The 26,336-nt window shown below is 41.9% G+C and overlaps 1 protein-coding gene and 1 long non-coding RNA gene across 2 annotated transcripts in view; one reads left to right on the top strand and one right to left on the bottom strand.

The window, feature by feature from the left end:
• The window catches only part of LOC308485094, an 840,425-nt gene that overhangs the window by 512,555 nt on the left and 301,534 nt on the right, over positions 1-26,336 (top strand). The window lies entirely within an intron of this gene.
• Positions 11,135-26,336, bottom strand: part of CXXC4 (CXXC finger protein 4) — a 54,019-nt gene continuing 38,817 nt past the window's right edge. The window contains exon 2 of the mRNA XM_081020343.1: positions 11,135-16,995. Coding sequence (XP_080876469.1) covers positions 16,951-16,995 — 45 coding nt within the window. The 3' untranslated portion in view covers positions 11,135-16,950. The remainder of the gene's footprint in view (positions 16,996-26,336) is intronic.

Genomic DNA, 26,336 nt, shown 5'->3' with positions numbered 1-26,336 from the left:
GATGTCTGATTTAGCCACAGCGCCATATGCCTTAGTTACATCCCATTTGGATTACTGTAATGCACTCTTTGTGGGACTGCCTTTGAAAAGTGCTCAGAAACTTCAACTGGCTCAAAGAGCTACAGCCAGATTAGATTGCTGACTGGGGCTGGTTATAGGGAGCATATGGCTCCCTTGCTAGAACTGCTCCAATGACTACTGGTCTGTTTCTGGACAGAATTGAAAGTGCTATTTGAAAGACCACATTCCCTCATATGAACCTGCTCAGGGTTTTAAGATCTTCAGGGGAGCCCCTTCTCTCAATCCCATGCTGGGTGGGGATGTGGGAAAGGGCCTTCTCAGTGGCTGCTCCTAGACTCTAGAACCCTCTCCCTGGAGAAGCTAGAATGGCTTCTTCTTTGTTGTCCTGGTGAAAACCTTCTTGTTCTAACAGGCTTTGGGGAACTGACTGCTTTTAATGAATGGACAGGTGCTGTGCTGCTTTTATTGTAATTATTGGTAAGTTTTAAACAGCTTTTATTCTATATGTATATAGTTTTGATTCTATCAATGTTTAATTGTTTTTCAATGATTTCCCCCCCTATGTTTTTAGCCTTGTTTCTTGTTTTTATCTGTAAGCTAACTTGAATCCCTTCCGGGGGGTGGGGGTGGAGGCGGAATATAAAATATATATATAACAACAACTATCAACATGTTACAATTTCTTTTGCTGATATTCTAGGTGAATGTGAATATTCAAAAATTTGCTCTTCCACTTGCCTTGGAATAGTAGTTCCAGTATCACACGTCTGTTATAAAATAAAAATGCAGACATTTCAGAGGAAGGAGTTCAAGGACTTCAGTATTTATATGTGGAGGAAATAGGTATTTGAGTTTCTTTCTAAAGGTATCTCTTGGTTACAGATGTTGAAGAGGCTGTTTTCATTTGGAATGTCAAATGCCAGCCATAGTTTACAGGCGTACAAGTAAAACTTGCAAATGAGCTGCATCTTGCTGGCCTGTGGTAGTTTTCTCATGTGTCCCCCAATTGTCAAGTTGTTGCCCTGTTGCTTAATTAATGATACCCAAAGTAATTCAGAAAAAGGGCTGGCCTGACCATATTTTCAGTTTAAAAATGCCATTCCGCGATCTCTGTTCTACTCTCTGTGTGTGTGCCACACCGAGTCCCAGGTGTGCTTTTAGTCTTATGGATATTGTTGGCGCATTTGCTTCATTGAAAAGAGGAAATAAAAAAAAAATCAAATCCGTTTATTGTGAGGACCATGCCTGTACACAAACATCAACACAACAATAGTTAAAAAATATTAAAATTCATTACATACTACGCCAACAAAACCTTCATCCCACAAAATAGAAAGAGAGGGAAAACAAGCAACGAGTTAAACAGACGATGAAGGGGTCTTTACATTGTCATCCATAAATCTTTCCCTGGCTTTCATGGCCTTCATCACAAAAACCGCTACCACATGGGTAATACGTGGGTTTGCATCAACTAACAAAAATTTTACTCTATCTTCAGGATTGGTTATAGAGTTGGGTATAATTTGCAGCAATGCGTCTCTAAAGCCCGAGTAGATGGGGAAATAGAGGAGGTAATGTGTAAGATCCTCTTTAATTTTCATAAGGCAAGGGCATAAACGATGTTCTACTGGGGTTTTTGTGAATCTACCGGTCAGATATGCAGTTGGCAGTGTTTGAAACCGTGCCATAGTAAAAGCTCTCCGAAGGGTGGGATCAGTGATCTCCACCAAGTAGTTGGCACAGATTTTGACTGCTTTTACTCAGGGAAACCAGTAGGAAAACCCAGAGTTTTTTATCTTTGTGGAGTCCAAAAAGGCGTCTTTTTCAAAGATCCACTCCCGAACTTTATCAGGGCTCCACAATTTGAGGGTATTAAACTCAGGTAGATTGTATCTGGATATGATATCTAGTAGGTTTTTATGCCAAGTAGTATTATTTTGTAATGATACAAAGGCTTGTTTAGCCAATAAGGTGTTCGGGGCATCTGTGAGGTTGGTGAAAAAACGCAGGAATCTTAAGTGGGCCCTGGCAGACACAGAAGGTAATCCTACTTCCACTCTTAGGAGAGCTGCCGGAGTACTCTGAGGGAGGCCTAGAATTCTTCTGAGGTAAAAATTTTGGAAGATTTCAAGCCGTTCTAACAGCTTCTGATTCCATCCCCAGAGTTCTACTCCATATAGCATCTGGGGAATCACTTTTCCAACAAAAGCTTTTAGTGCCGGGATCACCAGTTGCCCTCCCCTCGAATAAAAAAAGCTGAGCAGAGCACCGATTGTCCTACGTGTTAGAAGGGCTACAGTCTTGAAGTGGGCAAGCCAGCTAGATGTAGCTTGGAAAGTGATACCAAGATATTTAAAAAAAAGACACTGTTCAATTTTGTGTTCATCTAAAGACCATCTAAATGTGTGGCGAGCTCTAGTAAATACCACAATTTTTGTTTTGTCATAATTTATCTTTAGAGAGTTTTGGGAACAATAAGCTGCGAGCCCCTCCAGCATGCTATGTAGGCCCCTTCGAGTAAGTGCCATGACAGCCATGTCATCAGCATATAGTAATATATTCAGGTGTTTGCCTTCCAGGGCAGGAGCTGATGACTTATACTTTGCCATATGTTGAACAATGTCATTTATATAGAAATTAAAGAGGAACGGCGCTAACAAACAGCCCTGTTTAACCCCTTTCCCCAGTGGCAGTGGGTCAGTATAGTTGCCTGACATCCCAGTTCTGATTTTAACTGTGGTGTCTGAATGTAACTCTCTAAGTATTTTGAGAAGTCGTCTATCAATATCTGTTTCATATAGTTTTTGCCATAATTTGTCCCTACAGATTGAATCAAAAGCGGATGTGAGATCTACAAAAGCCACAAAAAGTTTGCTCTTATGTACCTTTGTATACTTATCTATCATTGTCTGAAAAGAGGAAATAAATCAACACCAATATTGGGGCAAAGGATGGTGCAAATTTGCAGCCACCTTGTATAAACTGCAAATCATGAAAATACCTGTTTACCTCCTCCAAACATGGGCTAGGAGAGCAGCCGAAGTTGCAAGCCAAGTATATCCAGGAAAGTAGATGTGTAGCAGGGCATCCGTGTCCTTCTCTCTCATCAGTTAGTGATGATTGCTATGCCTAACCTAAAGTTTCATAGCACTTCATCCTGTGCCATCATCACCATTCCTCCATGCAGAAATGAAATAATGGCACACTTTTTATTTTATTTTTATGTTTAAAAAGAAAGAAAGAAATGAGAGAAATTCCAAGGGAAGGTGATAAGGGAAGTTAGAAGAAATTGGTCCAGGACGTTATGCATACAGGAGTGGCTCACTTGGTGGGACAGGACCTCAGCAACAACCTCCTGTGATGATGTCAGTGGGAGTGAGGGAGTAGCAAGATTAGGACTGCATGGGAGCTCCAGTGGGGCCAATCCAGTACCTTGACCCTCCCCTGCCTCATAAGTAACAGGGATTGCCCTGCTGGGAAGCTATTGCTACAGCTCCGCCCCACCAGGCAATGCTGCTGGCTGAAGGGTCTGCTGATGAAACAGCACCCAGCAGGATTGACCCTCCTGATCTTTGCAGTGAGAAAAGGGAGCAAGGTGGGGGAAAGATGCCACTCCCCCTGGGCCTACTTAAACATTAGTCCTGTCTTGAAATAGATTTGTTGCTGGATCCAGGTTGGGTGTTTCCTGAGTTGGCCCGGGTTGGGTCTGGGGGCCTGTGCACAGCCCTAGAATGCAGAATGCCTTGTGCATGCAGAAAGACCTCTCAAAAACGCTGGCATCTCTGAATAAAGGGCCATGTTGTGAATGATAGGAAAGTCTCCTGCCTGAGATTCTGGAGAGCTGCTACCAGTAGGAGTAAGTAATAGTGGGCTAGAGAGATTGGTGGTCATAATCAGATTAATACACTCATAATCAGAGATTCCAATTGTGGAGAAAGAGGCCCATGTGCTATCATCACACATTTATCATTGCACATATATAAACCATGGGGGTCTTTGTGCTTTTCCCAACATGGAAATATCCTCTATACAGAAAATTCTGGCCTAGTTTCTGGACTTCCTGTATCCCTTTTGCACTCTTGCGTGGGACATCTGGTGGTGAAAAATAATGGAACTGGAGCATTAATAAGGATTACTGTCAGGTGGTTTGGATAAAGAACAGAGCCTTCTGACTTGAAATATTTTAGCCTTCATTTGGAGAAACATCTCTGGAGCTAGCAGTTTGGTGTCGGTGTTTTCTTTTCTTCTTCCCCTTGTTCTCTCTTGGAGAGGAGCCATTTAGGATGAAGACCCGAAATTAACTTGGGGGGGCAGGGAGGCAAAGAATAAAGAGGTCAAAACTCTCTTCTCCTTTGGAATGTTTATACTTCGCAACTTAAGCCAGGCAGGCCCATACCAAATAATTAATCGTGGCTTTGTTTAACCTAACAACATCTGCACAATTTTACTGGAAAATTGTTTGGAATTCTGTTTGAGCTGAGATCCTTGACGTTAAGTGAGACCCAGCAGGTCTGTATAGTCCAGCTGTTATATTTCTGTCACCCCCGACAGGAAAATAAAATAAAACTTTGGACTGGCTGCCGAGGAAGTGAATTGCCAGCATTTTGAGGAGAGGAGGGGAAGGTAGCTCCTAACCCAGCCGTTCTTTGGAACAAAAAATAGCAAGCAAAAAGAAGCCCGTGGTTTTGCTTTAATTGTTGTTTGAAATGTTGGGAAGACTGATAGCCTTATTGTTTCACAATGAAACTTTGCTATTTTAGGAATGTTCACACAGTCCTGGAGGAATTCCTGGCTTGTGGCAGGTTTCATCATGCCTCCAGGGCTACACACCAAGAATAGTACTTTTTAGACATACTATTCAACACACTATGGCTGCTCATTTAAAGCACCATGATACCATGTCATAGCTTCTCTGAAAGAAACCTGGATGTTATAGTTTGTTAAGGGTGCTGAGAGTCATTAATAGATTTCCCTATTCCCCTCAAAGACCTACAACCCCCAGAGTAGATTAACAGTTAATCCTTCTTCCTTGGGAACCCTGGGAACTGTAGCTCTGTGAAGGGGAAAGGGCATCTCCTAACAACTCTCAGCACTAACTACAGCTCCCAAAATTCTCTGGGGGAAGTTGTGACTTTTTAAAGTGGTATTGCAGTGTTTTAAATGTGTGGTGTTGATGTGGCCTATTTGGCGGTTCATTCCCAAGTGGACCATTTGTAGAATAGAACAGAGTCATTGTGATAGAATGGCAAATGTGTTCAAGTTTGGCTGGGTAAGCCTTAAGTAGGGTGGATAACTCTCTTTTTCTCCCCCAACCGAAGGGCTGCATTCCCTTTTAGGCAACCTTCTGGGAGCCACATGCAGTGATGGATGGGACTGGAGGCAAAAATGGGTGAAGCAATAAAAAATGAATTTCTGCACATGCACTCTGTCCATCATCCAAGCAAGCAAGATGTCGCACTTTGCAGACAGGGAAAATCACTTACAGGGCTTTAGAGCAGGGTCATGGAGGTATGTGAAAGGGTGTCCCAAGGGAAAGTACCAAAGACCAGAGAAAGATGTTTGGAGGGCCATAATTGGCTTTTTGGACCTGAGGCTCCCCATCCCTGATCTAAAGACTCAGATATCATCCCATGGAGTTGAGAAATGTCAAAGGCAAGTCATTCTCTCTCTGTCTAATGCACCTTTTAGTGTTACTGAGTGCATCATATTTTAGTTCCTTGTTTCCACCGTTTCTCAACGGAACTCAAGGTGGCATCCACTTTTCTTCCTGTCTCCGTACAACAACCCTGTGAGGTATGTTAGGCTGAGAGACAGTGGCTGGCCCAAGGTCTCCTAGTGGGCTTCATGGCTGTGTGGGGATTCGAACCCTTCTCTCTCAGGTCCTAGTCCAAAACTCTAACCACTACACTAGACTGGCACTCTATGATATTCTGTAGATTGTATGATGCCCTGGAAGAAGAATGGGCTACATATATAGCACCTAGAAGGTCTATGAGAAATGCAATAATGAAGAGGAGACAAATGCACATCATCAGGGCTGATGCAGACATAACATTGGATCAAAACAGCTAGTGCAGGATCAGGGCTACTGGCTACACTTATTAGGCACTGAGCACAGTCAACCTGACTGCCGAGTAAACATGTGCATAGAATTACATAGTAAAAGTGAGAACTACAAAATCCTTTTTTCCAAATTGCACCTCCTCCACTACTGGGGAAGCCTCTGTTTTCTCAGCCTCAATCCTCCATCTGCAATGTGGCTTATTTTACAGAGTTGCAGGGATTAGTGGGATGATGTATGGGAGGCACTTTGAACTGCAGAAATGTGCTACATAAATGCCAAGCATTACAGCACAGATGGACACGTAGGGTGACAAAGATGATGGGGCTCCTGCACCTTGAGTAGCTGTGCAGAAGAGGGGATTTCAGCAGCTGTCACTTCTGCAAATGACACCTGCTGAAATTCTCTCTCCTATACAATTATTAAAGGTGCAAGAGCCCTGTCGCCTTCTCCACCTGGCCACTGAATACAACAGCTGGGGGAGAGAAGCACATGGGCCTACATATTGACTGGTTTGAAAAATGTGTAGGCCACTCTTTCTCCAAGGCATTCTGGTTGGCATGCCTGATTTTATCCCCACGGGTAAGTTAAGGAGAGTGAGAGAGAAAGAGAGAGAGAGAGAGGAATAAGTAGGTATTATTATAAGGCAGCCTTTCTCAACCAGTGGGTCCCCAGATGTTGTTGAACTACAACTCCCATCACCCCTAGCTAGCAAGGCCAGAGCTCAGGGATGATGGGAGTTGTAGTCCAACAACATCTGGGGACCCACTAGGTTGAGAACCGCTGTTATAAGGGATGGGATTCAACTAATGAGCCCCATCAGTGGAAGCCTGAGCAAGAGCTTCTGCTAGTCGCACCAGGGCTTCCCCCAACTCTTTCTCCCAACCTGTTCATCCCCAAATTGACTCGAGTGGTCAGGAGAACTTCCAGAATGGCACCAGAGAGCCAATCGTTGCATCAGGGAAGTAGAAATGTTTGTGCCAATTGAGTGATCTGCTTAGCGCTACGTTGAATTTCTCCCAAAGTTATTGTAGTTACCACTTTACAGGGTCCACAATCCTCCTGTGGTTTGGGCTTATCTACACATCCAAACTGCAAGAGAAAATCCTTTAAACACATGCTCTTCGAAAAATGAGCCCCATCTTGCCTTGTTGTTCCTTCAGCAATTGATGTAGTGATGTAGTTTAGAATGGTTCCACCAGCGGCTTGACTTCACCCCCTCCATTGTCTCCTGAGACAGACAAGATGCCAACAGCAACAACTCTAGAAGGTATCATCAAAGGAGTCAGAAGATCCGTATTCCCATTTTGTCTCCACTGATGTCTTATATTGCATGCTGGCAAATCACTTCATCACTGTTTTCCCCTCCCAAACATTCCTTATCCTGTCTCTTTAGACGACAAAGTTTTTAGACCATGGATGACCTCCACGGGGCCAGATCTTAGTTGGGTTCATTTTGGTACTTCCTTCCTCCTTATCCAAATAATTATACTAATAATTGTCTTTTAAGGAAGAGTTATGCATATAATTAGAACCTGATTAGTTTGCAAGTGAGAATTTAATGATGATCACTATCTCTGGGCAAGCATGTGGAACCTTGCAGGATCATGACATTAATAATTGCCAAGCAGTTCCTTGGAGAAATACTTCAGAAGAGGAAGTGGCTAGTGGTTAAAACAACATTGCAGCTCAGTTCTTATAATAAGACTATCTGTGCAGCCATGCTGAGTCTGTGAATCCACTGAGTTTTTCCTTATGTGAGGCTCTGAAGAATAATATTTTCTTTGTGAAGAAAAAAAATGAGATTAAACTGAGAGCCCAGTATGATTCGATGAATAGCATGTTGGACTCAGGAAGCATAAGTTCAAATTGAAGCAGAGTCAACAAACTGGGTGGCCTTGGGCAATTCATTGGATGACAGTCCCATTTCCCATTCTGTCAACTGGGAGTAATGGGAACCTGCCTCACAGTTATGGAGACGGCATAACATAAAGCTTGCTAAGGACTCTCTGCAGATTGGAGATGAAAACACATTAAATCTGGGACAGGGAGCATGTGGTTCTCAGAGTGTGGTTGGACCTCAGCTTCCATCAACCCCAGTTAATATGGTCAATGGTCAGGCATGACAACAACTGGAGAACCAGAGTTTTCCCAGCTGTGCTCTAAAACATGGATGGAGACAAAGATCTGCACAATTGGTTCTGTGCACCTAAGAGGGTTTGTGGGCTTGTGGTTCTTGAACAAGAGCTTCCCATACTTTGTGATAACTTACTTTTGGAAATGAGTGTTTCATGGATGAGGAGTTGCAATGTAAAGTGGATTCCAGTATTGCTGCCCTAGTCTCTCCTCCTCCTCTGATCCCTAAAAACCACTGGTACTAGGAGAGCGCTCAAGAACTAAGTTTCATCCTGTGATGGCCACTTTAACATCTCCCCCATGGTAGGATTTAAAATGTTGTTCCTGATTTCAATGTTATTGAAGCTCCTAGAACTGGTCCCATTAACTTCCTGGTCTGGGTTCTACTAATCCTGGCACATTTGTTCCTCTTCCCCTTGCGATCCAACTGTGTCACTTGGAGTATTTGTTAGGGAACATTGCTCCTGCAGTGTGACTTGATCCCTTTTCCTGGGGAACCCATAAGTGTTCATGGCATGTTTCCTTCCCATTGGACTACATGGCCAACTCGCTATTGTGATTTGAAGGTCGTTACTTTGCAGTGGGCTCCTGTTGGTGGATCATAGGGTTCTATTAAAAAAAGAGAAGGCAAACAAAGTAGATCCCACCAGCCAGACGTCTGCCCACCCCTGATAGCCATGAAGCAATTTTTAAAAGTAATTTTTGGATTTGGTGTTATCATTACTCCACCCCACCACCAAAAATGATAAGAAGAAAACTTGAAGAAGACTCACCTTGACTGTTTACATTTTCTTAAACTGAAACCGTCATGTCAACCACAGCACATCACTGTAAAGACATGGATGAAAATCTGGGCCACTTTGAATAGCCTGACTTCAAACACCTTCATCTTTGTTGGGCATTTGAAAGCAAAAAAGCAAAGAACAATGAACTGGATCCAGCATTCCAGAGAGTGGAATCCTTCACTCATCTGGACACTATTAACAAAGGAAGTGGGGATCCCTTTTTTGACAGTTCCCTGTACTTCTTGAATATCTGCTCTGGGGATATAATGTGGGTGGTGGTGCAGCAGGGAAACAGAGGTCCAGTGTGGTGTAGTGGTTAGAGTCCAGGAGACCAGGATTCAAATCCCCGCTCAGCTATGAAGTTCACTGGGTGACCTTGGGCCTGTGACTGTCTCTTAGCCTGAAGTACCTCACAGGGTTGTTGAGCAGATAAAATGGGGAGGAGGAGAACTGTGTGTGACGTTTTGAGCTCTTCGGAGGAAAGATAGGATATAAATGTAATAAAACTTGCCTTGCTGCTCCGGGGCAAGCCTCTGCCAGATCTCAGTCCACTCCTTGAATGGAAGGAGTGTTTCTATTCATGGAAAGCCAACTCTGGATCCAATTTGGCATGTTCAGTTCAAAAGTTGTTGAAAACGGGGCGGGGAAGCAATCAAATTATCTTCTTCCTGAGCCAATTAGCATTTGATGCCGTAAGTCTAGTTACTATGGTTTCCTCGTATTTCCGTAGAATATGATTTCAAAGTTTATGTCAAAAACAATAAAAATGCAATCCGACACAAAATGAGGCATGCTCAAGATGACTGATATCATTGGGCTTAAGTGCACTTTACGCAGTGTTGGATTGAACCCAAAAACTTTAAGCTGCTTGAAGTCGTTCCAGGTGTTGGTAACCACAATATGGATTTACAAGGCAAAGGGACCTCTTTTTTCTTCCTCTTGGGAGTTTACAAGGCATCTATTGAACAGGACTTTGTACTATGAAGCAGTAAAATGGAGCTAAAATGCTTCTGCTGGTATTGAAACAGCTTCACTATCCAGAAATGTTTTAAGAGATTAACAAAATGGTGATTTCATCAGAATGACAATACTGTACAGCTTGATGTACTGTGGAATTCTCCCCCTACCTCGCTAATGCGGTTAACTCCATGAAGTCTCAGCTCTCCTTCAACCAAGAAATATGTATTTTGGAATTAATTGTATGAAGCTCTTTATATTCCCTAGGTATATGCTTCTGGGTCAGTAACCCTTTTTTAATACAAAGATTTACATCAGATCTTTATTTTAAAAAAGGTCTACAGCTAGTTCGCCAGCTATGCCCCCTTTTGGACCGAGATGATCAGCCATGGTATTCCATGCTCTGTTGACCTCTAGATTGGGTTATTGCAGTGTGCCCTTAAAGACAAATCTGAAACTTCAGTTGGTTCAAAATGCAGCTGGGGTTGCCTTTAGAACTTCTATAACCCCTCTACTTAAATGTCTGCTAGTTTGGTTTTGGGCCCAATTCAAGTGACCCATACTAGCATTTATAGCCCTACATGACTTTGACTGCAGATATCTGAGAGACTGCCTCCTTTCCCTACAAACCTTCTCAGGTGTTTAGATCAGCAGAGAAGGGCCATTTTGGGAGTTCCGCCACCCACAGATGTCGAGGGGGTGACCTAGGAGAGCTCCTCAGTTGTGGCACAGTGTTGCATCTGGCATCTTCAATATACAACTTTCAGTGGATGCTGAAGATGCACCTCTTTACCTGGCCTTTGACACCTGAGATGTGTATTTTCAGGCCCCACCTTATTCTTGTGACTGTAATTGGTTTTAAATTATTGTAATCTGCCCTGGGGCCTGCTGGTGCAAGGTGGATAATAGTTCTATTCAGTGCTTTTTCTCTTTAAAAAATGTTTAGGGGTACTCTCATTTTCCTCTTACTCATATGGAAATACTGTCCCTCAATGAGGCCAAACTTAGATTCACAAAATGTTTAGGGGTAAGTGTACCCCTGCATCCCCCCAGAAAAAAGCACTGGTTCTATTAATATTGATGATAATAATAATTGATAATGGAAGTGACATGTGATAAGCAATTCAAGAGACTTTTGTTGAATACTAATAAAGAAAAAAACACTGAACATATATCGTACCAAAACCTTATTGCATTTATTGGAGTAAGTATGAATTAAGAATCTGAACCTTTTCTCTCTCTTTTTGGTTATTTTTGCATGGTTGTTACCAAGGATAATCATTTTGTTATTTAAGATCCCTCAAATTTAACCTGTTCATGGAAAAAGAGAGATCTTTAGAGTACTAAATTCCTTTATTCAACAACACAGAAATATCACAAAAACAACTTTACTGGGCAGATTGAATGGGTTTATACAGTTTTGTACATGCCCCATAAGTGATTTGAAATAAATACACCATTTTCAAAAACTGCTTTTTTCATAATTGCACAAGCATACATACACTTTACACAAAGATCTATTAGAAAATTTAATAGATAACTGCACAGTTCAGAAATAGGAGAACAGTGTGAAAGGAGTACATTTTTGTGGTCTCTTTTTCTGAGGGGGGAAAAAGTAATCCTAGCTCCCTGCAATTGTGAAAATGGAATACTTTCTCACATTTGAGCTGTCCTTTATTTGCCAGGAATCAGCAGATCTCAGTGTGAAACTGCCAAATTTAATAAAAACAAAATCTGAAACATTTAGCTGTTACATGAGAACCATCCGTTTGATATCACTATGCATCCAACTATGATCAAAGACCCACCACTGATTTTTGCTGGATGTATTCGACCCTGGATGGTATGTTCATTTAATTGCTTTCTCTCTATTTTTCCTCTTTCATTATTTGATTACAGACACAGCCCGTTTAAAGACTTCATATTCTTTAGTGTTAATTGTGTGACTTGCATACCAGGGGGTTCTGAACAAAAGGGAATATTTCCTTTCTCTTACAGAGTTGACTATTATTAAGTCCTATAACGCCTATGCATGCTTCACTTGCAACCTTACAGCTGAACAGGCTTATCTGAGGTATGGTAAAAAATAAAAATACTGCATTCAGTTTGGCAGACTTAGCGCTCAGTTCTAAAAGACATCAAAATTGTAGTCTTTTGTCCCAATCCTTCCTGTATTTTGTGAGGCACACACAGAACCTTTTGCACAGCGTGTTTTGGTTCCCCATTCACTCCACTGAAATAGGGACCTCTGCAATTGCATCCACTAGTTTACAGAGAGTTGTCCTTTTGCCCAAAATGGGAGAACTTCAGCACGAAACTACTGGACCAAATTGTGTGTGTGTGTGTGTGTGTGTGTGTGTGTGTGTAGGAGCAGTATTAGAAGTCCATATTATATATGTTAAGGATGCAATTGTATGATCCATTGGAGGGCATCAAAGTCGCTTTAGGCTGGATTGGCTCAAACCCCATGGTGTTAGAGTGGAGTTCTGATCTTGGAAAGGGAGTTTTGACAGAGCTCCAGTATTGGAGATTCCAAGCCCTCCTGGTCCCCTGTCCTGCTCACAAGTCAGGTGGGAACTTAGACATGCTTCTGAGCATGTCTAAACTCCTCCCTCCTTTTCCCCTCCCATTGGAAACAATGGAGGTGAAATGGGGGGGTGTAAAAAAAATTAAGATATGTATGTGTAGAGTTTTCCAATGCCTTCACTACCACCCACCAAGCCAGGAGGTCCTAGCAGAATATTGGATGAGGTGGTCAAACCACCTTTGTTCTTCCCCACCCCCATCAACACACACCGGTTAGGATTGCAGCCTAAATCGTTTGAGGAGGTTTTGGGAAACACAAATGAGATTCAAACCCCTAACAATAATCAATGTTACAAATAACCATATACAGGAGAAAAGAGGCTAAGAGGTCAGAAAAGAGATTTCCTTCTTCAAAACACTTGCAACTAAAATACTCTAAATATATGCACTACACATCATACAAATTGTGTGTCAATGAAACAAAAATTCTTGATAAGGCTGGTAGACATAGACTAAAAGAAATTCCAATAATAATAATAATAATTGCGGGGATCCAAGTGAATGTATCCATGTCCTTTTTAATAATAATAATTATAATTGACAGTTTTGGAATTTTTAACCATTCGGATTTGACATGTAAAAAACATCACAATTACGATATACAAATTCATCAGTTCTTCCGAAATCAATCAAACAAAACAAAACAAAACAAAACAAAACATAAAAACCCAGAAATGAAACCACATTGACACATGCAACATCAGGGTATTAAGACAGTTAGTACATTGCTATGAATCATTGTACACCTAACGTAGCCTGAACTGAATTTTTCTGTCCCTACTTTTAACCGCGATCACAAAAGATCTTCCAAACAAGGCAAGCTCAACAGCCAGTTGGGTCAGTAAGGCTTCAAGCATTTGTTGTATTGATAATCAATTATCTGTTGTTTCTTAATAATAATAAAAAGTTTGGGGCTTTTTTTTCTCGGAATGAAGAAAGGCCATATACAACTTCTTTACTCTAGAGCAGGATATGGGTTTCTTCTCTTCCCATGTTCCCTTCAGGGAAAGCTTCTGAGGGCTACATCCCTGCAGTAGATGGGGCCAGAGGCAAAAGCCAACAGAGCAATGAATGGAATTGTGATCTTTGTGCGATAAGCTTGTTTTTATACACCTTTGTGCGCCCCTCTTTATCCTCCATTCAGGTAAACAAGAGGCGCCATCAGAGTTCAAGGATACACTTCAGTGAGGCAAAAACCATCAGGGAAGATGTGAAACAGGGCTGCTGAGAGGTGTGGCATGGGGAAGGGTCCCGGGAAACAGGTCCTCTGGACCTGAGGTTTCCCCCGCTTATGTAGATTTAAAGTAGAGAAACTTTCAAGGGCTCATCCAGGATGGCATTCAACCAGAGGTGCAGGAAGCGTCTCCGGGGAAGGGCAGAGATCTTCAGAAGCATCTTGGGAAGCCAGCCCAAACTGGTCCTTCAACCCTGAGATGCCTACAAGGTTCCCATGGGAAGTTACTTATAGTTCAAGAGGTGTACTTGTGTGGTGCTGCAGGAAATGCTGGGGCTTACCTCTTAGGACATGTATAGTAGCCATTTTGGACAGCAAAAACCTAGACCAGCCCTGAGAGGCATCATTGTGTGTCAAAATACCACACACTTGGGTCCAAAGTCTAGGGATTAGAAGCTTCCTGTCTCCACAGTTGAAGCTGCCTGGAAGGGCCCTTGAACACATCATTTTACAGGGACCTGGTACAAACCTATTTATTTAATTCAAAGGTGTAGCCCAGCTGAGAGGTAGGTGTCTCCTACTAGGACATGGGAACATTCACACAAGCACTTCTCATACACTACAACTCTTCATAGCAAGATTGTATCCTTTCATTTGAGCTTTCCAGTAGAAAGCCATAGAGAAAATGTTCCAAAGATGTATAAAGTTGAGCTGTGAAAAGAACCTGGAACTGCACACACAGTCCTCCAAAGATTAACCCCATGGATCTAAGAGCTCCTTTTAAACCCTTAAATTCCATTGATTTCAATTAGACTAATTCTGGGAATAATATGTGTGTTGTCAGACATAACACTAAACCATAGTTTAACATTACCCAAGACAAGCCCAGTTTATCATGCTGTCAGAACATGTGGTTTAGCATGCTGTGCAATAAAGATTAACAATGGTTAGTGAAAACGCCCTATCTTTATAAACCATGGTTTAAAGTTGGCTTGTTTCCACTAACTATAGTTAAGATTAACCTGAATTTGTCTGGATTTCAAGGATAAAGCAAGTTGTATTGTACTAAAATGCAAGTGGGAGCTTTCAAACTCCTCATGGTTGCACCAGAGGTAGCTCATAGTCCTGGGGTGGAAACTAGGCTTGCTGTTGTAATGCTAAGCTATGGTGCAACACTATGCCTGAGCCAGACCTATGTCCTTGCTGTGTAGTGAGAGAGAACCAATTCACTCTTCTGGTGTTACTCCTCAAATGCTACTTTCAAGGGTTAAACAAAATTGATATGATAAAAGAAATCTTTAAAAGAAACCCTCCTGGTTTTAAAGGCAGCTGAAAACAAGCTAGACAGAGGAAGTGATTCATTGTGGTGGCCTTTTCTGCTCATCTTAAATCAAAACTCTTTGATGCTGTCCAAAACATCTAATACTCTTCAAGCCTGTGAGTTTCCCCCATGATAAAAAAATGACTGCAATCCTATGCACAGTTACCTGTTCAATCTCATTGAACTCAGGGGGGCTTACTTGTGAATGGGCATGTATGGGATTTTGCTATGAAAGATTTAACCAGAGCCTAATCAGCAAAGCCAATGGTTTGTCGGTACAGTTAAAATTCCATGCCGAGTAATTCCACTGACTCCCAGTGGGGCCAGCAGGGCAAAATTAGGCAGAGAAAAGTATAAATCACACACCCCCACCCCAATTTTAATTGCATTAGAAGTGCTAATATTTGTGAACACCATAAAGATATTCAGGCTCTCATGACCTGCAGAGATGATGCAATGCCATCTAACCTTACAAACTATTCTAAGAAATAAATGTTGCACATAGGGCAAAAATAGTTTCAGATACATTATAAAGGGTATTTTTTAAAAAAATCCTATTGAAAGGTCTATAAAACAACTTCCAGAGGGAAGGTAAATATATTGAGTGACAAATTTCCAGCTCCCCCACCCCACCCTGAAATAAGGTTTGGTACTCTTTTCATTTTGTATCCTAAAACAACTTTGATATAACTCTCTGTTAAATCCTTTCTGTATGTCCTCTTATGCTGTAAACTCTATTTTGTGGTGCAGTGCAAAGTGGGTCTGCTAAATGTACATGCTTTGGACAGATCCTGTTCTGTAAAGCTCTTTCTGAAGCAACGCAATTAAGCATTTGCTACTCTAATATCGTGCTCACAAACAATTAACTTTTACATTTTATGTCTTTCCTTTTCATACAACAGTATGGTCCAAAAGGTATTTGTTGGATGCATAATAATCTTGCACATGTCTTGCACAACTTTGCATCAGGTATAAATGGTAAAAACAGTGGTGCTACTGGACAACTGGCAGAAATAATACTTAAAAACTTGGATTTATTGCTCCGGATTTAACTTGCAGAACCACACTGTTGTGTACAAACAGTTACGCTCCATAGACGCTCAGACGTGATTGTCTCTTTGTGTCTAAACACACAAAATACAAGCTGCTATCTGTACAGTTTACAGTACTGAAACACATATATTGGAAAATGAAGTATAGATATGGTACTTTGTAAAGATACATTATTTTATAGCAGGGGTTTACCCAAACTTTTTTTTTTTTTTACAGCCACTTTAAAAATAGACAACAACTTCACTAGTATAGCTAAATTACATCAAAGAAAGAATTGGTGCACTGAATGTGAGTCAACTGGCCAATTCCCCCAGGGTCCCAGATGTGGTGGTCTCCTGATAAGAGAGTGGCCCTCACGAGCTGGTTAGAGTCCTCTGGAATGGCGTGTTCCCTTATTTGTAGAGGTCTTTAGAGAGGAAAACAAATGGCGGTAGCTGAAACTGGAACCAGTTGCTAAAAATGCAACTGGGTCATTTGGGGAAACGTGGGCAGCAGTGGAGGGGGAAGGACAAGTGACTGCAAGGAGGGTTTTTCTGAACAGCATGAAAACACAAGACAGTGAACGTGAACATGATGAGTTAGGAGCTCAAACAGTACTATCTTATGTTCAGGCATTTCCGTGGGGAGAAACGTCTGCATTATCACCGATGGGTTATTCAAAGTGGCTTTCCCTTCCCCTCTTACCCGGAGACCACCCTACTTCATAATTTGTTTTTGTTTTTGAGGAAACCCCTATACATAAATGAAAATAGTTATCTGAATATATTCTTCAGTGGTGGACTAAGCAGTTTCTTAAAACAAGACCTTAGCTTGCCATTCACTTCAGGCTGCCTTGAAAATAAGATAATACTACTGCTTAAAAGAACCATCGGAATGCTTCGGCGCTGGGAACTGGTGTTCTCTATAAAAAAAAGCAAGAAAACAAGTTAAGCTTTCTTTCCATTGTGCATTGTAAGATTTGTTCTTTCTTTTCATTCACCTGCTTTGTTTTGCTCTTGCCTTGACGTGTCAATCATGCTCTCCAGTTATCTAGGAATTATACAACACCTCGTGATGTTTTAATTAGCCAAAGAAATACCTCAGCTTAGCAAAGGTGCCATTTTAGTAATCAGGTTTTATTTATTTATTTAAAAAACTCCCTTTTATTTCACAACCGCTGTTGGAGGAACCGCTGGCAACCAAAGCAGGTTCCACCAATTGGAAACCAAACATCACCCTTCTGATGAATGTATATGTGATTGAGATGTATTTATTTATTTATTTAGCCATGGAAGCACATATTTGGTAACAAAAAAATTAAATGAAATAGTAATAGAGTCCCAGTATATGGTCTAAAAGCATATGAGGTTACAGCCTTGCTGAAGCTAAGCAGGGCTGAGACCAACCAGTGCCTGGATGGGATTCCAAGGTGGAAGAAAGGTAGGATATAAACACATTTACAGCATAGCATTTAATTAAAAAAAAAAATAGCCAAAAACATCCCACTACACATCAAAACAAAGGAGTTCAGTGGCAGCTTAAAGTCTAAAGGTTGGAGCTAGACTTACAGTACTATCCTGACCATGTCTACTCAGAAGGAAGTCCTATTGAACTCAATAGGGCTAGCTCCCAGGTAAGTAGGGCTAGGACTGCAGCCACAGGCATGCATAGAATAAGTCAATTGAAAGCCACGGGACTTCAGTTAGTCATGATGAATTTAAGTTCCCCTGATTCCAATGGGTCTTCTCTAAGTATGATTAAATCAAGATCCATCACTGAGAAACTTGCTGTAGCATGAGCTTTAGTGGACTTCAGGCTTCAAGCCTAAGGGATTGATTTTGTTACTAAAACTTCAAGGTTCACCAAGTGGAGTCAGGTACAAAACTGTAGCTTGGAGGTAAAGGCAGGTGCAACATGCTGGCTCACCAATTACCTGTTGCACCCTATGAGCTAGATACTGTGATGACCTGAACATAAATGCACAAATCTATGTTTGAGCTACCACAGGTAAAAGATTCTAATGGCCACTTGACTTACGCAAAGACATGATCAAGGCAACCAGTTAATACTCATATTTTGTAGGTAAGGAACTTGGAAGTTATGACACAGGTGATTAACCAATAGATGGTCAACCTTGGCAGAATTTTTTTAAACTTGCATTTTCACTTGCTATTGTTGAACTATTGGAAGTTAAAGTATTGGCAGTCTACTGCATATCACCTCAAGAGCTGCCATTATGTTCCAATCTTCTAGTCTGCTATAGTCTAACACAGCAACTTTCCTGCAAAGTGAATTCTCCCTCTCTCTCTTCCTGCTTTCAAAAGTTAACCCAAAACTTTTACAAAATGATGACAGTGACAGTATTGTCATGGTATATAGACCATGATTGTTCCCTCTGTCATTCTCTCTCTCACTCTTTCCATAGCTTGAGAGATTAGGCAAGTGTATTCACAATCAGTCACCTTTATTTTGTCACCCTCTCATACAGCCATGTGTGCATTATAATGTGTACTTGGAAATGTCCATTCGCTTCTCTGGCTGGAACAGTTAAATGTTGCATCTGGAAAGGCTAGATGCTAGAGAGAGAACTGAGTTTCTGCATTATGGCAGCGGGAAACTTCTTATGTCATTGTGCTACAGGGAAAAGTAGTATCTGAAGAAAGAAAGAAAGAAAGAAAGAAAGAAAGAAAGAAAGAAAGAAAGAACCTTCTTTTGCACAACTTGATTAGCATAATCAGCAGCAATAGCACAACAACAACACACCATCCAAAATTACGAGATTGACTAAAAGGCTGTTGAACTGGTCACCAAGTATGCTGGCAAACATTCTTTTAAGCCTTATCTGGTTTTAGCTCTGCTGGGGCTTGCCTACATCCAGTTCCCAATCACAGGGAGAGATTAAGTAAACATTAAGACTGCAGAACCTCAGTGAAATGAAAACAAACATCAGAGCTGGGTATAATTAACATATTGACATCCTTTCACTACAAATTGAAAGAGGGGGGCATAGCTCAGTTGTATAGCACATGGTTTACAGAAGCTCCCAGGTGCCATCTCTGGCATCTTCAGCTAGGGCGGGGGAAGACCCTCTATGGAACCCTGGCCAACTGCTGCTAGAGTAGACCCATTGCCTTAGCTAGGTACAGCAATGGAACTGTTTCCCTATAGCATCTAGACCAATCGACCATAAGGCACCTTCCTATGTTCCTATGATAGAATGCAGACATACTCAGAAGGTCCTGGGTAGATGACAAATAATCACACATTACTACTCTAGATATAAGCTCTTGACTTGGAATGCAATTCTGCTTATGGTTAGGCCACTTAAATCCCCTTGAGTTCAATGGGATTTAAGGAGCTTAATTGTGTGCAGGATTGCAGCCCAGGGGAATGCTTCCAAGTCTTAGTGACTTATGCAGGTCAAAGAGTTGGATTTGTACAGGGTGGTACATGAAGCTGGTGGGATACAGGCATGCTTGAAGCAAAGCAACTGCTCATTCAGCAAACACCACCACCACCCCCACAAGAAAGAGGGTGGGTGTGGGAAAGAAAATAGACAGTGAATTTGTGTCCATTTCTGTTTGTTCCTGAACAAGATCACTTTGAAGCAGTGTGGCACCTGCTTGTCCAAAGAGCAGCACTGATAATTTCAACAAGTAACAGAGCCGCAAGATAGTAAGCTTTTGCTTAGAGTTCTTGTATGGATGCCTCTGTCTGTACCCCACTCTCCCCTTTCTTTTAAAACACCAGCATTAAGGCCCCTTCTGCCCTATACAGTTGAAATATCACTTTAAATAGTAATGGTTTCCTCCCCAAAGAATCCTGGGATCTGTACTTTATTAAGGGTGCTGAACAGTGATGGATTTATGTATAAACTAAACAAGCTATAGCTTAGGGCCTCTTGGGGGCCTCCAAAAAACATAAAGGAAAAAAAACCTAGATGTACATTTCCAAAATATAAGGGGGGGCGGAACAACCTACATACAGCAACCGTGTTTTGTGTTGCATAGACTCCAATTTGTTACGTGCAAATGGGTTTAGATAACTATTAGGTCCATAAATTACCATATAGCATATATTCAACACAAAAAACCAGTGACAATTTGTTCTTGACAAAGGACAGCTGGACATATAAAGGGCCCTGTTACCTTCAGTAGCTTAGGGCCTCATCAAACCTAAATCCGACCCTGGTGCTGAAACATACACAGACCTACAATTCCCAAAGTGATTTAACAATCAATCCTACTTGCCAAGGCACTCTGGGAATTGTACCCCTATGAGGGGAATAGGGGATCTCCTAATACCTTTAAAACGTCTCTAATATGATCTTGTAACATTTGAGGTGGAGCTAAGTAGAAAGCCCCAGTAAATACTTTTCAGTGTTTCCCTGAATCAGGAAAATTTTGTGGGGTAAATGCTAGCTGTCCTAACTTACTTCTAATATGTAACTCCTTAATAACTGATATGGGGGGGGGGGGAAATCTTCCTTAAAATGAGATATCCAGCAGTTGTTCAAACATAAGGTCAAACCATGGTTTGGTGGTACATGAACAAACCTGAAAGCACCTTGTGCCTGTGTGCTCTTCCTGCCTCATGGGGAGCAATTCCCTGATGCTCAGTCCTGGTTTCAGGCAAATCAGAGTTTGCCAATGTCTGATCAGTGAAACTAAGGCTTGCACTAAGCAACAAACCAGGATCAGGCAGCAGGAAATTATTGCATGGGAGGAAACAGGAGGGGAGAAGAAGTGTGTGCGTTTAGGGCTCCTCAAGGTTCGTTTGCATAGCACCAAACCATTGTTTGACATTATGTCTGAAAGCAACCAGTAGGTTAAAAGGTACGTGGATCCTTGGTCGATTCTAAAATATATGTAGACTAATTAGGTATTTTTAATACTTTATGGATTACATAATTTATAGCCTCCCTTCTACCTCCAAAATTAGGCCACTCAGGTTGTCATACATCATCAGTTGTCAACATAGTGCCCTCCACATGTTTTTGGTCTGCAGTTGTCATTATCCCTGACCATCTACCATCTACCCTGATCATCTACCTGGCCATGGTAAGTGAGGCTGATTGGAGTTGCAGTGCAACTTCTGGAGAGCATCACAGTGGCTACCTTCAGATACATAAACAGAAAATTAATTAATGATCAATAATACACTATAATTAAGTCAATAAGAAAAACAATATTTAAAAGGCAGCAGATTAAAAGTAACCCGTCAATAATTAAAGAAACAGAGGGCATCAATGAAACAACAGATAAATTAAAAGCTTATTCGAAAAGGAAGGTCTTCATCCAGCAGTGGGGCACTGGGAAAGAAGGAAACCTCCCAGGGAGTTCCGTAGTCTGGATGCCATGACAAAGAGGACCTGTTGTGCATCCCAAGCATACCTCAGAGGGTAACATAATGCACAGAAGGGCTGCCTCAGATAAACAGATATGGAGATTAACACGGGGCCCAGAAGCCCATTAGGCATCATGGTCATAAGTTATTTAGTGCTTTAAAGGTGACAGTAACCAGGACTTGGAATTGTGCACTGGAACAGACTGGTGGCCAATGGGGCTGGTAAAACAACAGAGTGGCATGCTACTACAAAAGCATGGCACCACACACAGCATTTTGTACTGCTGATGTTTCCAGCCTTCAAAGGCAGCCCCATGTATAACATGTTATGGTCATCCAGTCTCCACATAAACAAGGCACGACTGTGGACAGGTCCACTCTTCTCAGAAACAGGAACAGTTGCCACACCAGTTTAAGCAGAGCAAAAGAACTTCTGGCTGCAGCTGCAATGTGGGAATTAAGTGCAATGCCAGTGCCAGATGCTGTTTTGTGAGCCTCGTCTTTCAAGGGGAGTGCGATCATTTCCAGAAAAAGCTCACATCGCTGGGCCAATCACCTTCCTAATCTAGAGCAGTTCTATCTTATCTGGGTGTTTGTCCACTCAGATAATGGTTTAGAAGCTCTCCCCAAACTGAGATGGAAGGGAGATACAGAACTGAGGGGCATTTGCATACTGACGACAGCCAACACCAAATCTCTGAGGGATCTCTCCTAAAGTTTCCGAAGGCCAAGGCATTCTTCAGCACCAGCCTTCTGAAATCTTATCCTCCAGGAAAGAATGGAGTCACTAATACAGTATCCTCGAGCCTCATTCCAGCAAGACAAACTTGAAGGATACTGCAGTTAAGGAACAGAGAACTTGTGGCCTTTCAGATGTTGTTCGATTCCAACTCCCATCAGCCCCAGCCAATGGTCAGGGATGGTGGCACTTGTGTCCAACATCTGGAGGGCCATAGGCTCCCCATACCTTCTATTGCAGGAGGCATTAAAAGCTGCTGAGAAGTCCAGCACAACCAGTAGGAATTAATTCCTCCTGTTCAATTCTTAGAGCAGATCACCCAAGAGGGCAATCGAAGGCATTTCAGTCACCAAACTGAGATGTAATACAGTGGGTCAGTATATTCTATCTCATGAAAGGAATCCTGGAGTTGTGTCTCAAACTCTGTTCAAGCACCTCACAGAAGAATGGAATACTGGATACTGAGTAGTAATTATCCAGTAAGGTGGGATCTCAAGAGGGTTTCTTAAACAGAAGTCTAACCACTGCATTTTTAAACAGATTGTATCACTCTGTCTCTCAGGGAAGCATTAATCACTCATTACACCCACTGAGCCTGTCCTCTGTAAACTAGCCAGGATGAGCAGGGATCTAGGGCCTCATATCCTCTCCAGATTCTCAGCTTGCACAAGCTGAAAAGAATGCATAACAAAATAAGCAGCTATCAGAGGTATATTGACAACGAAGAATCCAAGTCAGAACAGTTATGAACTACTTTATCCACCAAGTGCCTCACAAATTGGTCGCAGTGGACCAATGAGAATTTTTCCCATCCTGCTCAGGTGTAGCTTACATGGAAAGGCTCTACTTAGTTTACTACATTAGCAGATGGATGGAAGAGATCCTTTTTTAGCCTCCGCTACTCATGGGCACATCCGCCATCCCACTCAGATGTTCTGCTGCACAACACCTTTGCAGAGCATGTCCAGAGGACAAGACTGAACCTGTGCTTAGAGGAATGGTTGAAAGAGCTGGGTATATGTAGCATGGAAAGGAGATTAAGGGATGGACTGACAGTAGGACAGAACATGCAGGTGACAGAAAAGGCTTGTTCTCATTGCTGTGTTTTACCAGGAGGAAGAGGTGAAGTAATACAATGTCAGATTGGAACAGTGCTGAATTGGTTCTGCCAGTGCCCTTGCACCATACTGACCTCACGGCCATCTTAGAATCATAGAATCATAGAATCATAGAGTTGGAAGAGACCACAAGGGCCATCGAGTCCAACCCCCTGCCAAGCAGGAAACACCATCAGAGCACTCCTGACATATGGTTGTCAAGCCTCTGCTTAAAGACCTCCAAAGAAGGAGACTCCACCACACTCCTTGGCAGCAAATTCCACTGTCGAACAGCTCTTACTGTCAGGAAGTTCTTCCTAATGTTTAGGTGGAATCTTCTTTCTTGTAGTTTGGATCCATTGCTCCGTGTCCGCTTCTCTGGAGCAGCAGAAAACAACCTTTCTCCCTCCTCTATGTGACATCCTCTTATATATTTGAACATGGCTATCATATTACCCCTTAACCTCCTCTTCTCCAGGCTAAACATGCCCAGCTCCCTTAGCCGTTCCTCATAAGGCATCGTTTCCAGGCCTTTGACCATTTTGGTTGCCCTCCTCTGGACACGTTCCAGTTTGTCAGTGTCCTTCTTGAACTGTGGTGCCCAGAACTGGACACAGTACTCCAGGTGAGGTCTGACCAGAGCAGAATACAGTGGCACTATTACTTCCCTTGATCTAGATGCTATACTCCTATTGATGCAACCCAGAATTGCATTGGCTTTTTTAGCTGCCGCGTCACACTGTTGGCTCATGTCAAGTTTGTGGTCAACCAAGACTCCTAGATCCTTTTCACATGTACTGCTCTCAAGCCAGGTGTCACCCATCTTGTATTTGTGCCTCTCATTTTTTTTGCCCAAGTGCAATACTTTACATTTCTGCCTGTTAAAATTCATCTTGTTTGTTTTTGCCCAGTTCTCTAATCTGTCAAGGTCGTTTTGAAGTGTGATCTTGTCCCTCCCCATCCTGGTAAGGCAGAGTGATGTCAGTGATGGGAGATCAGATAAGTGCAACCATCCCACCGACTGCTACAGTATCCTTGACAGATGACTATCAAGCCTCTGCTTAGAAGATACCTGTAAACAGTGTCACAAGACAGTCTGTCCCATGCACTCTTGAATGCTTCTCCCCATTGGGAAGTTTTCGCTAATTAGGAAATTCTGCCTCCGTGCAATTCCCACCTATTAGTTTTAGTCCTGCCCTCTGAAGCAACAGAGAACATCTCCGCTATGACTTGCATCCTGCACTGTAGGGCCTGCATTGAGTGGAGAGTTGCACTAGATGATCTCCGAAATCATTTCCAATGCTATGATTCCATGAACAAAATGTGCTCAAGAGCCCCATCATGCTCACATGTAGCTGCCATTCATTTAGATGGCAGAAGATTCTCCCAGTATTTATACTTGAGTTCTCTCTAAAACTACGTTACTACAGTCTACTCTGTGATCCTGAATTTCAATGGTGGCTGGTAGCCACTGAAACTGGCAGGGCATCCAAGAAGGTCACTGGAGATTAGGGGTGGGCGAAATGTAGATTTTTCTCAATTTCTCAGACAGTTCTCCACTAAAATTTGCATTTTAGTGCACATTTCTCCTAATATACACTTTTTCGTATGCAATTTTATCTAATACAGTACATACATTTTTGCAAAGCACTTGTGTCTAATATAATGAACTTTTCTTTGCTATTTTCAGTAATATATATATACAAATATTGTACATGCATGTCAATTTTGTACACATTACTTGGCTGGAAGACTACATTGCAAAATCCAGAGAAAAGTGAATTTAGGATGTCTCAGTTTTGGTTCCCATATTGTTTCAGAAGAAGCAGATTAGATAGGCTCACCTTTATATGCAAAATGAATTGAAATTCTCCCTCATTGCTCCCACAGGCAGGACCAAATTGTTTTGCTTTTCTCCCCATCTTCCTCCCGAACAAAGCCATTGTGAGCACTTAAGCAATGCAGTTGTAAAAACTGCCTGCTCCACCTTGCCCTCCAATGTTTCTATGTCTATATTAGTTAAATATGGGGGCAGGGAATCATATTTACTTTCTGAGGACTTGCAGATTTCTTTGTTTCACAAAGGTATTCTGAATTTCCTGATTTTCTTTGCTACTGGTGAATCCCAGGGTAGGAATTTATTTTCTCTATCTATCCCTGTTCTATACTGACACACACTGAGGTTGCAAGGTGTTACTAGTACTAAAGCAAAGTAAACATGCTTTTCAAAGCTACTAAGAGCACGGCACATATTGCTGCCAGACCTTTTCATGCAGCAGTGTGCAGGCTGTAAGATGGCTGCTGATAGTAAACAAGCACATGGATGTATAATTTATAAAGAAGTTGAGTATAAAAGGATATTGAGTTCAGAACGATGCCAAGCAACTCACGTTTGCCCAAATCAAATTCAAAGGAACATAAAAGGGGGTATGTAAATAACACCTTTGTTTGAGCAAGGTATCGAAAAGAACTAAAAAAGCCACCTTTCCCCTGAAAATGACAGGATTTGGATTGACTTCTTCTTCTTCTTCTTCTTCTTCTTCTTCTTCTTCTTCTTCTTCTTCTTCTTCTTCTTGCTACAGCATGTTTCATCAGACATGGCATCTCAATCGAGAGCAAATAAAGGTCAATCAGACCTTAGCTCCAAATTTGCAAAATGCTATTTTGGAAGGACTAAGATTCTCTTTAATATTTCTGTTTCTATAACCCAGATGTGGGAAATATTGATGGGAACTGGAGGGCAAAGAGCTCAGCCACCTTTCTCCATTTGTTAACCCCAGAAGCTAGAATAGGAACGTCGGCATCCTGCCAAGTCCTTTGCATAAGCTCCCCTGCTTCCATTCTACCCCAATGAGAAAAGGCAGGATGAGTGGTGGGGATAATGATCAGAGTGCAGTGCCAATTTCCCTGGCAAGATCTTCATTCCCTGGCTCTCATTAATCTGCCCCAGGCCTGGATTGTACAAAACTGGGGCTTGGAGATCACAAATGACAGCTAAAAACCTCCCATGAATCTTGTCTGTCTGAGCTCTAGGAAGAGAAGGGTGAGAAATTTGCTTCAGTTCTCATTTAAAGGTGAATC

Source organism: Podarcis pityusensis, assembly GCF_964106645.2.
Source record: "Podarcis pityusensis genome assembly, chromosome: 9".
Lineage (NCBI taxonomy): Eukaryota > Metazoa > Chordata > Lepidosauria > Squamata > Lacertidae > Podarcis > Podarcis pityusensis.
Note: the sequence above shows the minus strand (reverse complement) of the source record. Positions and strands in the feature narration are given on the sequence as shown.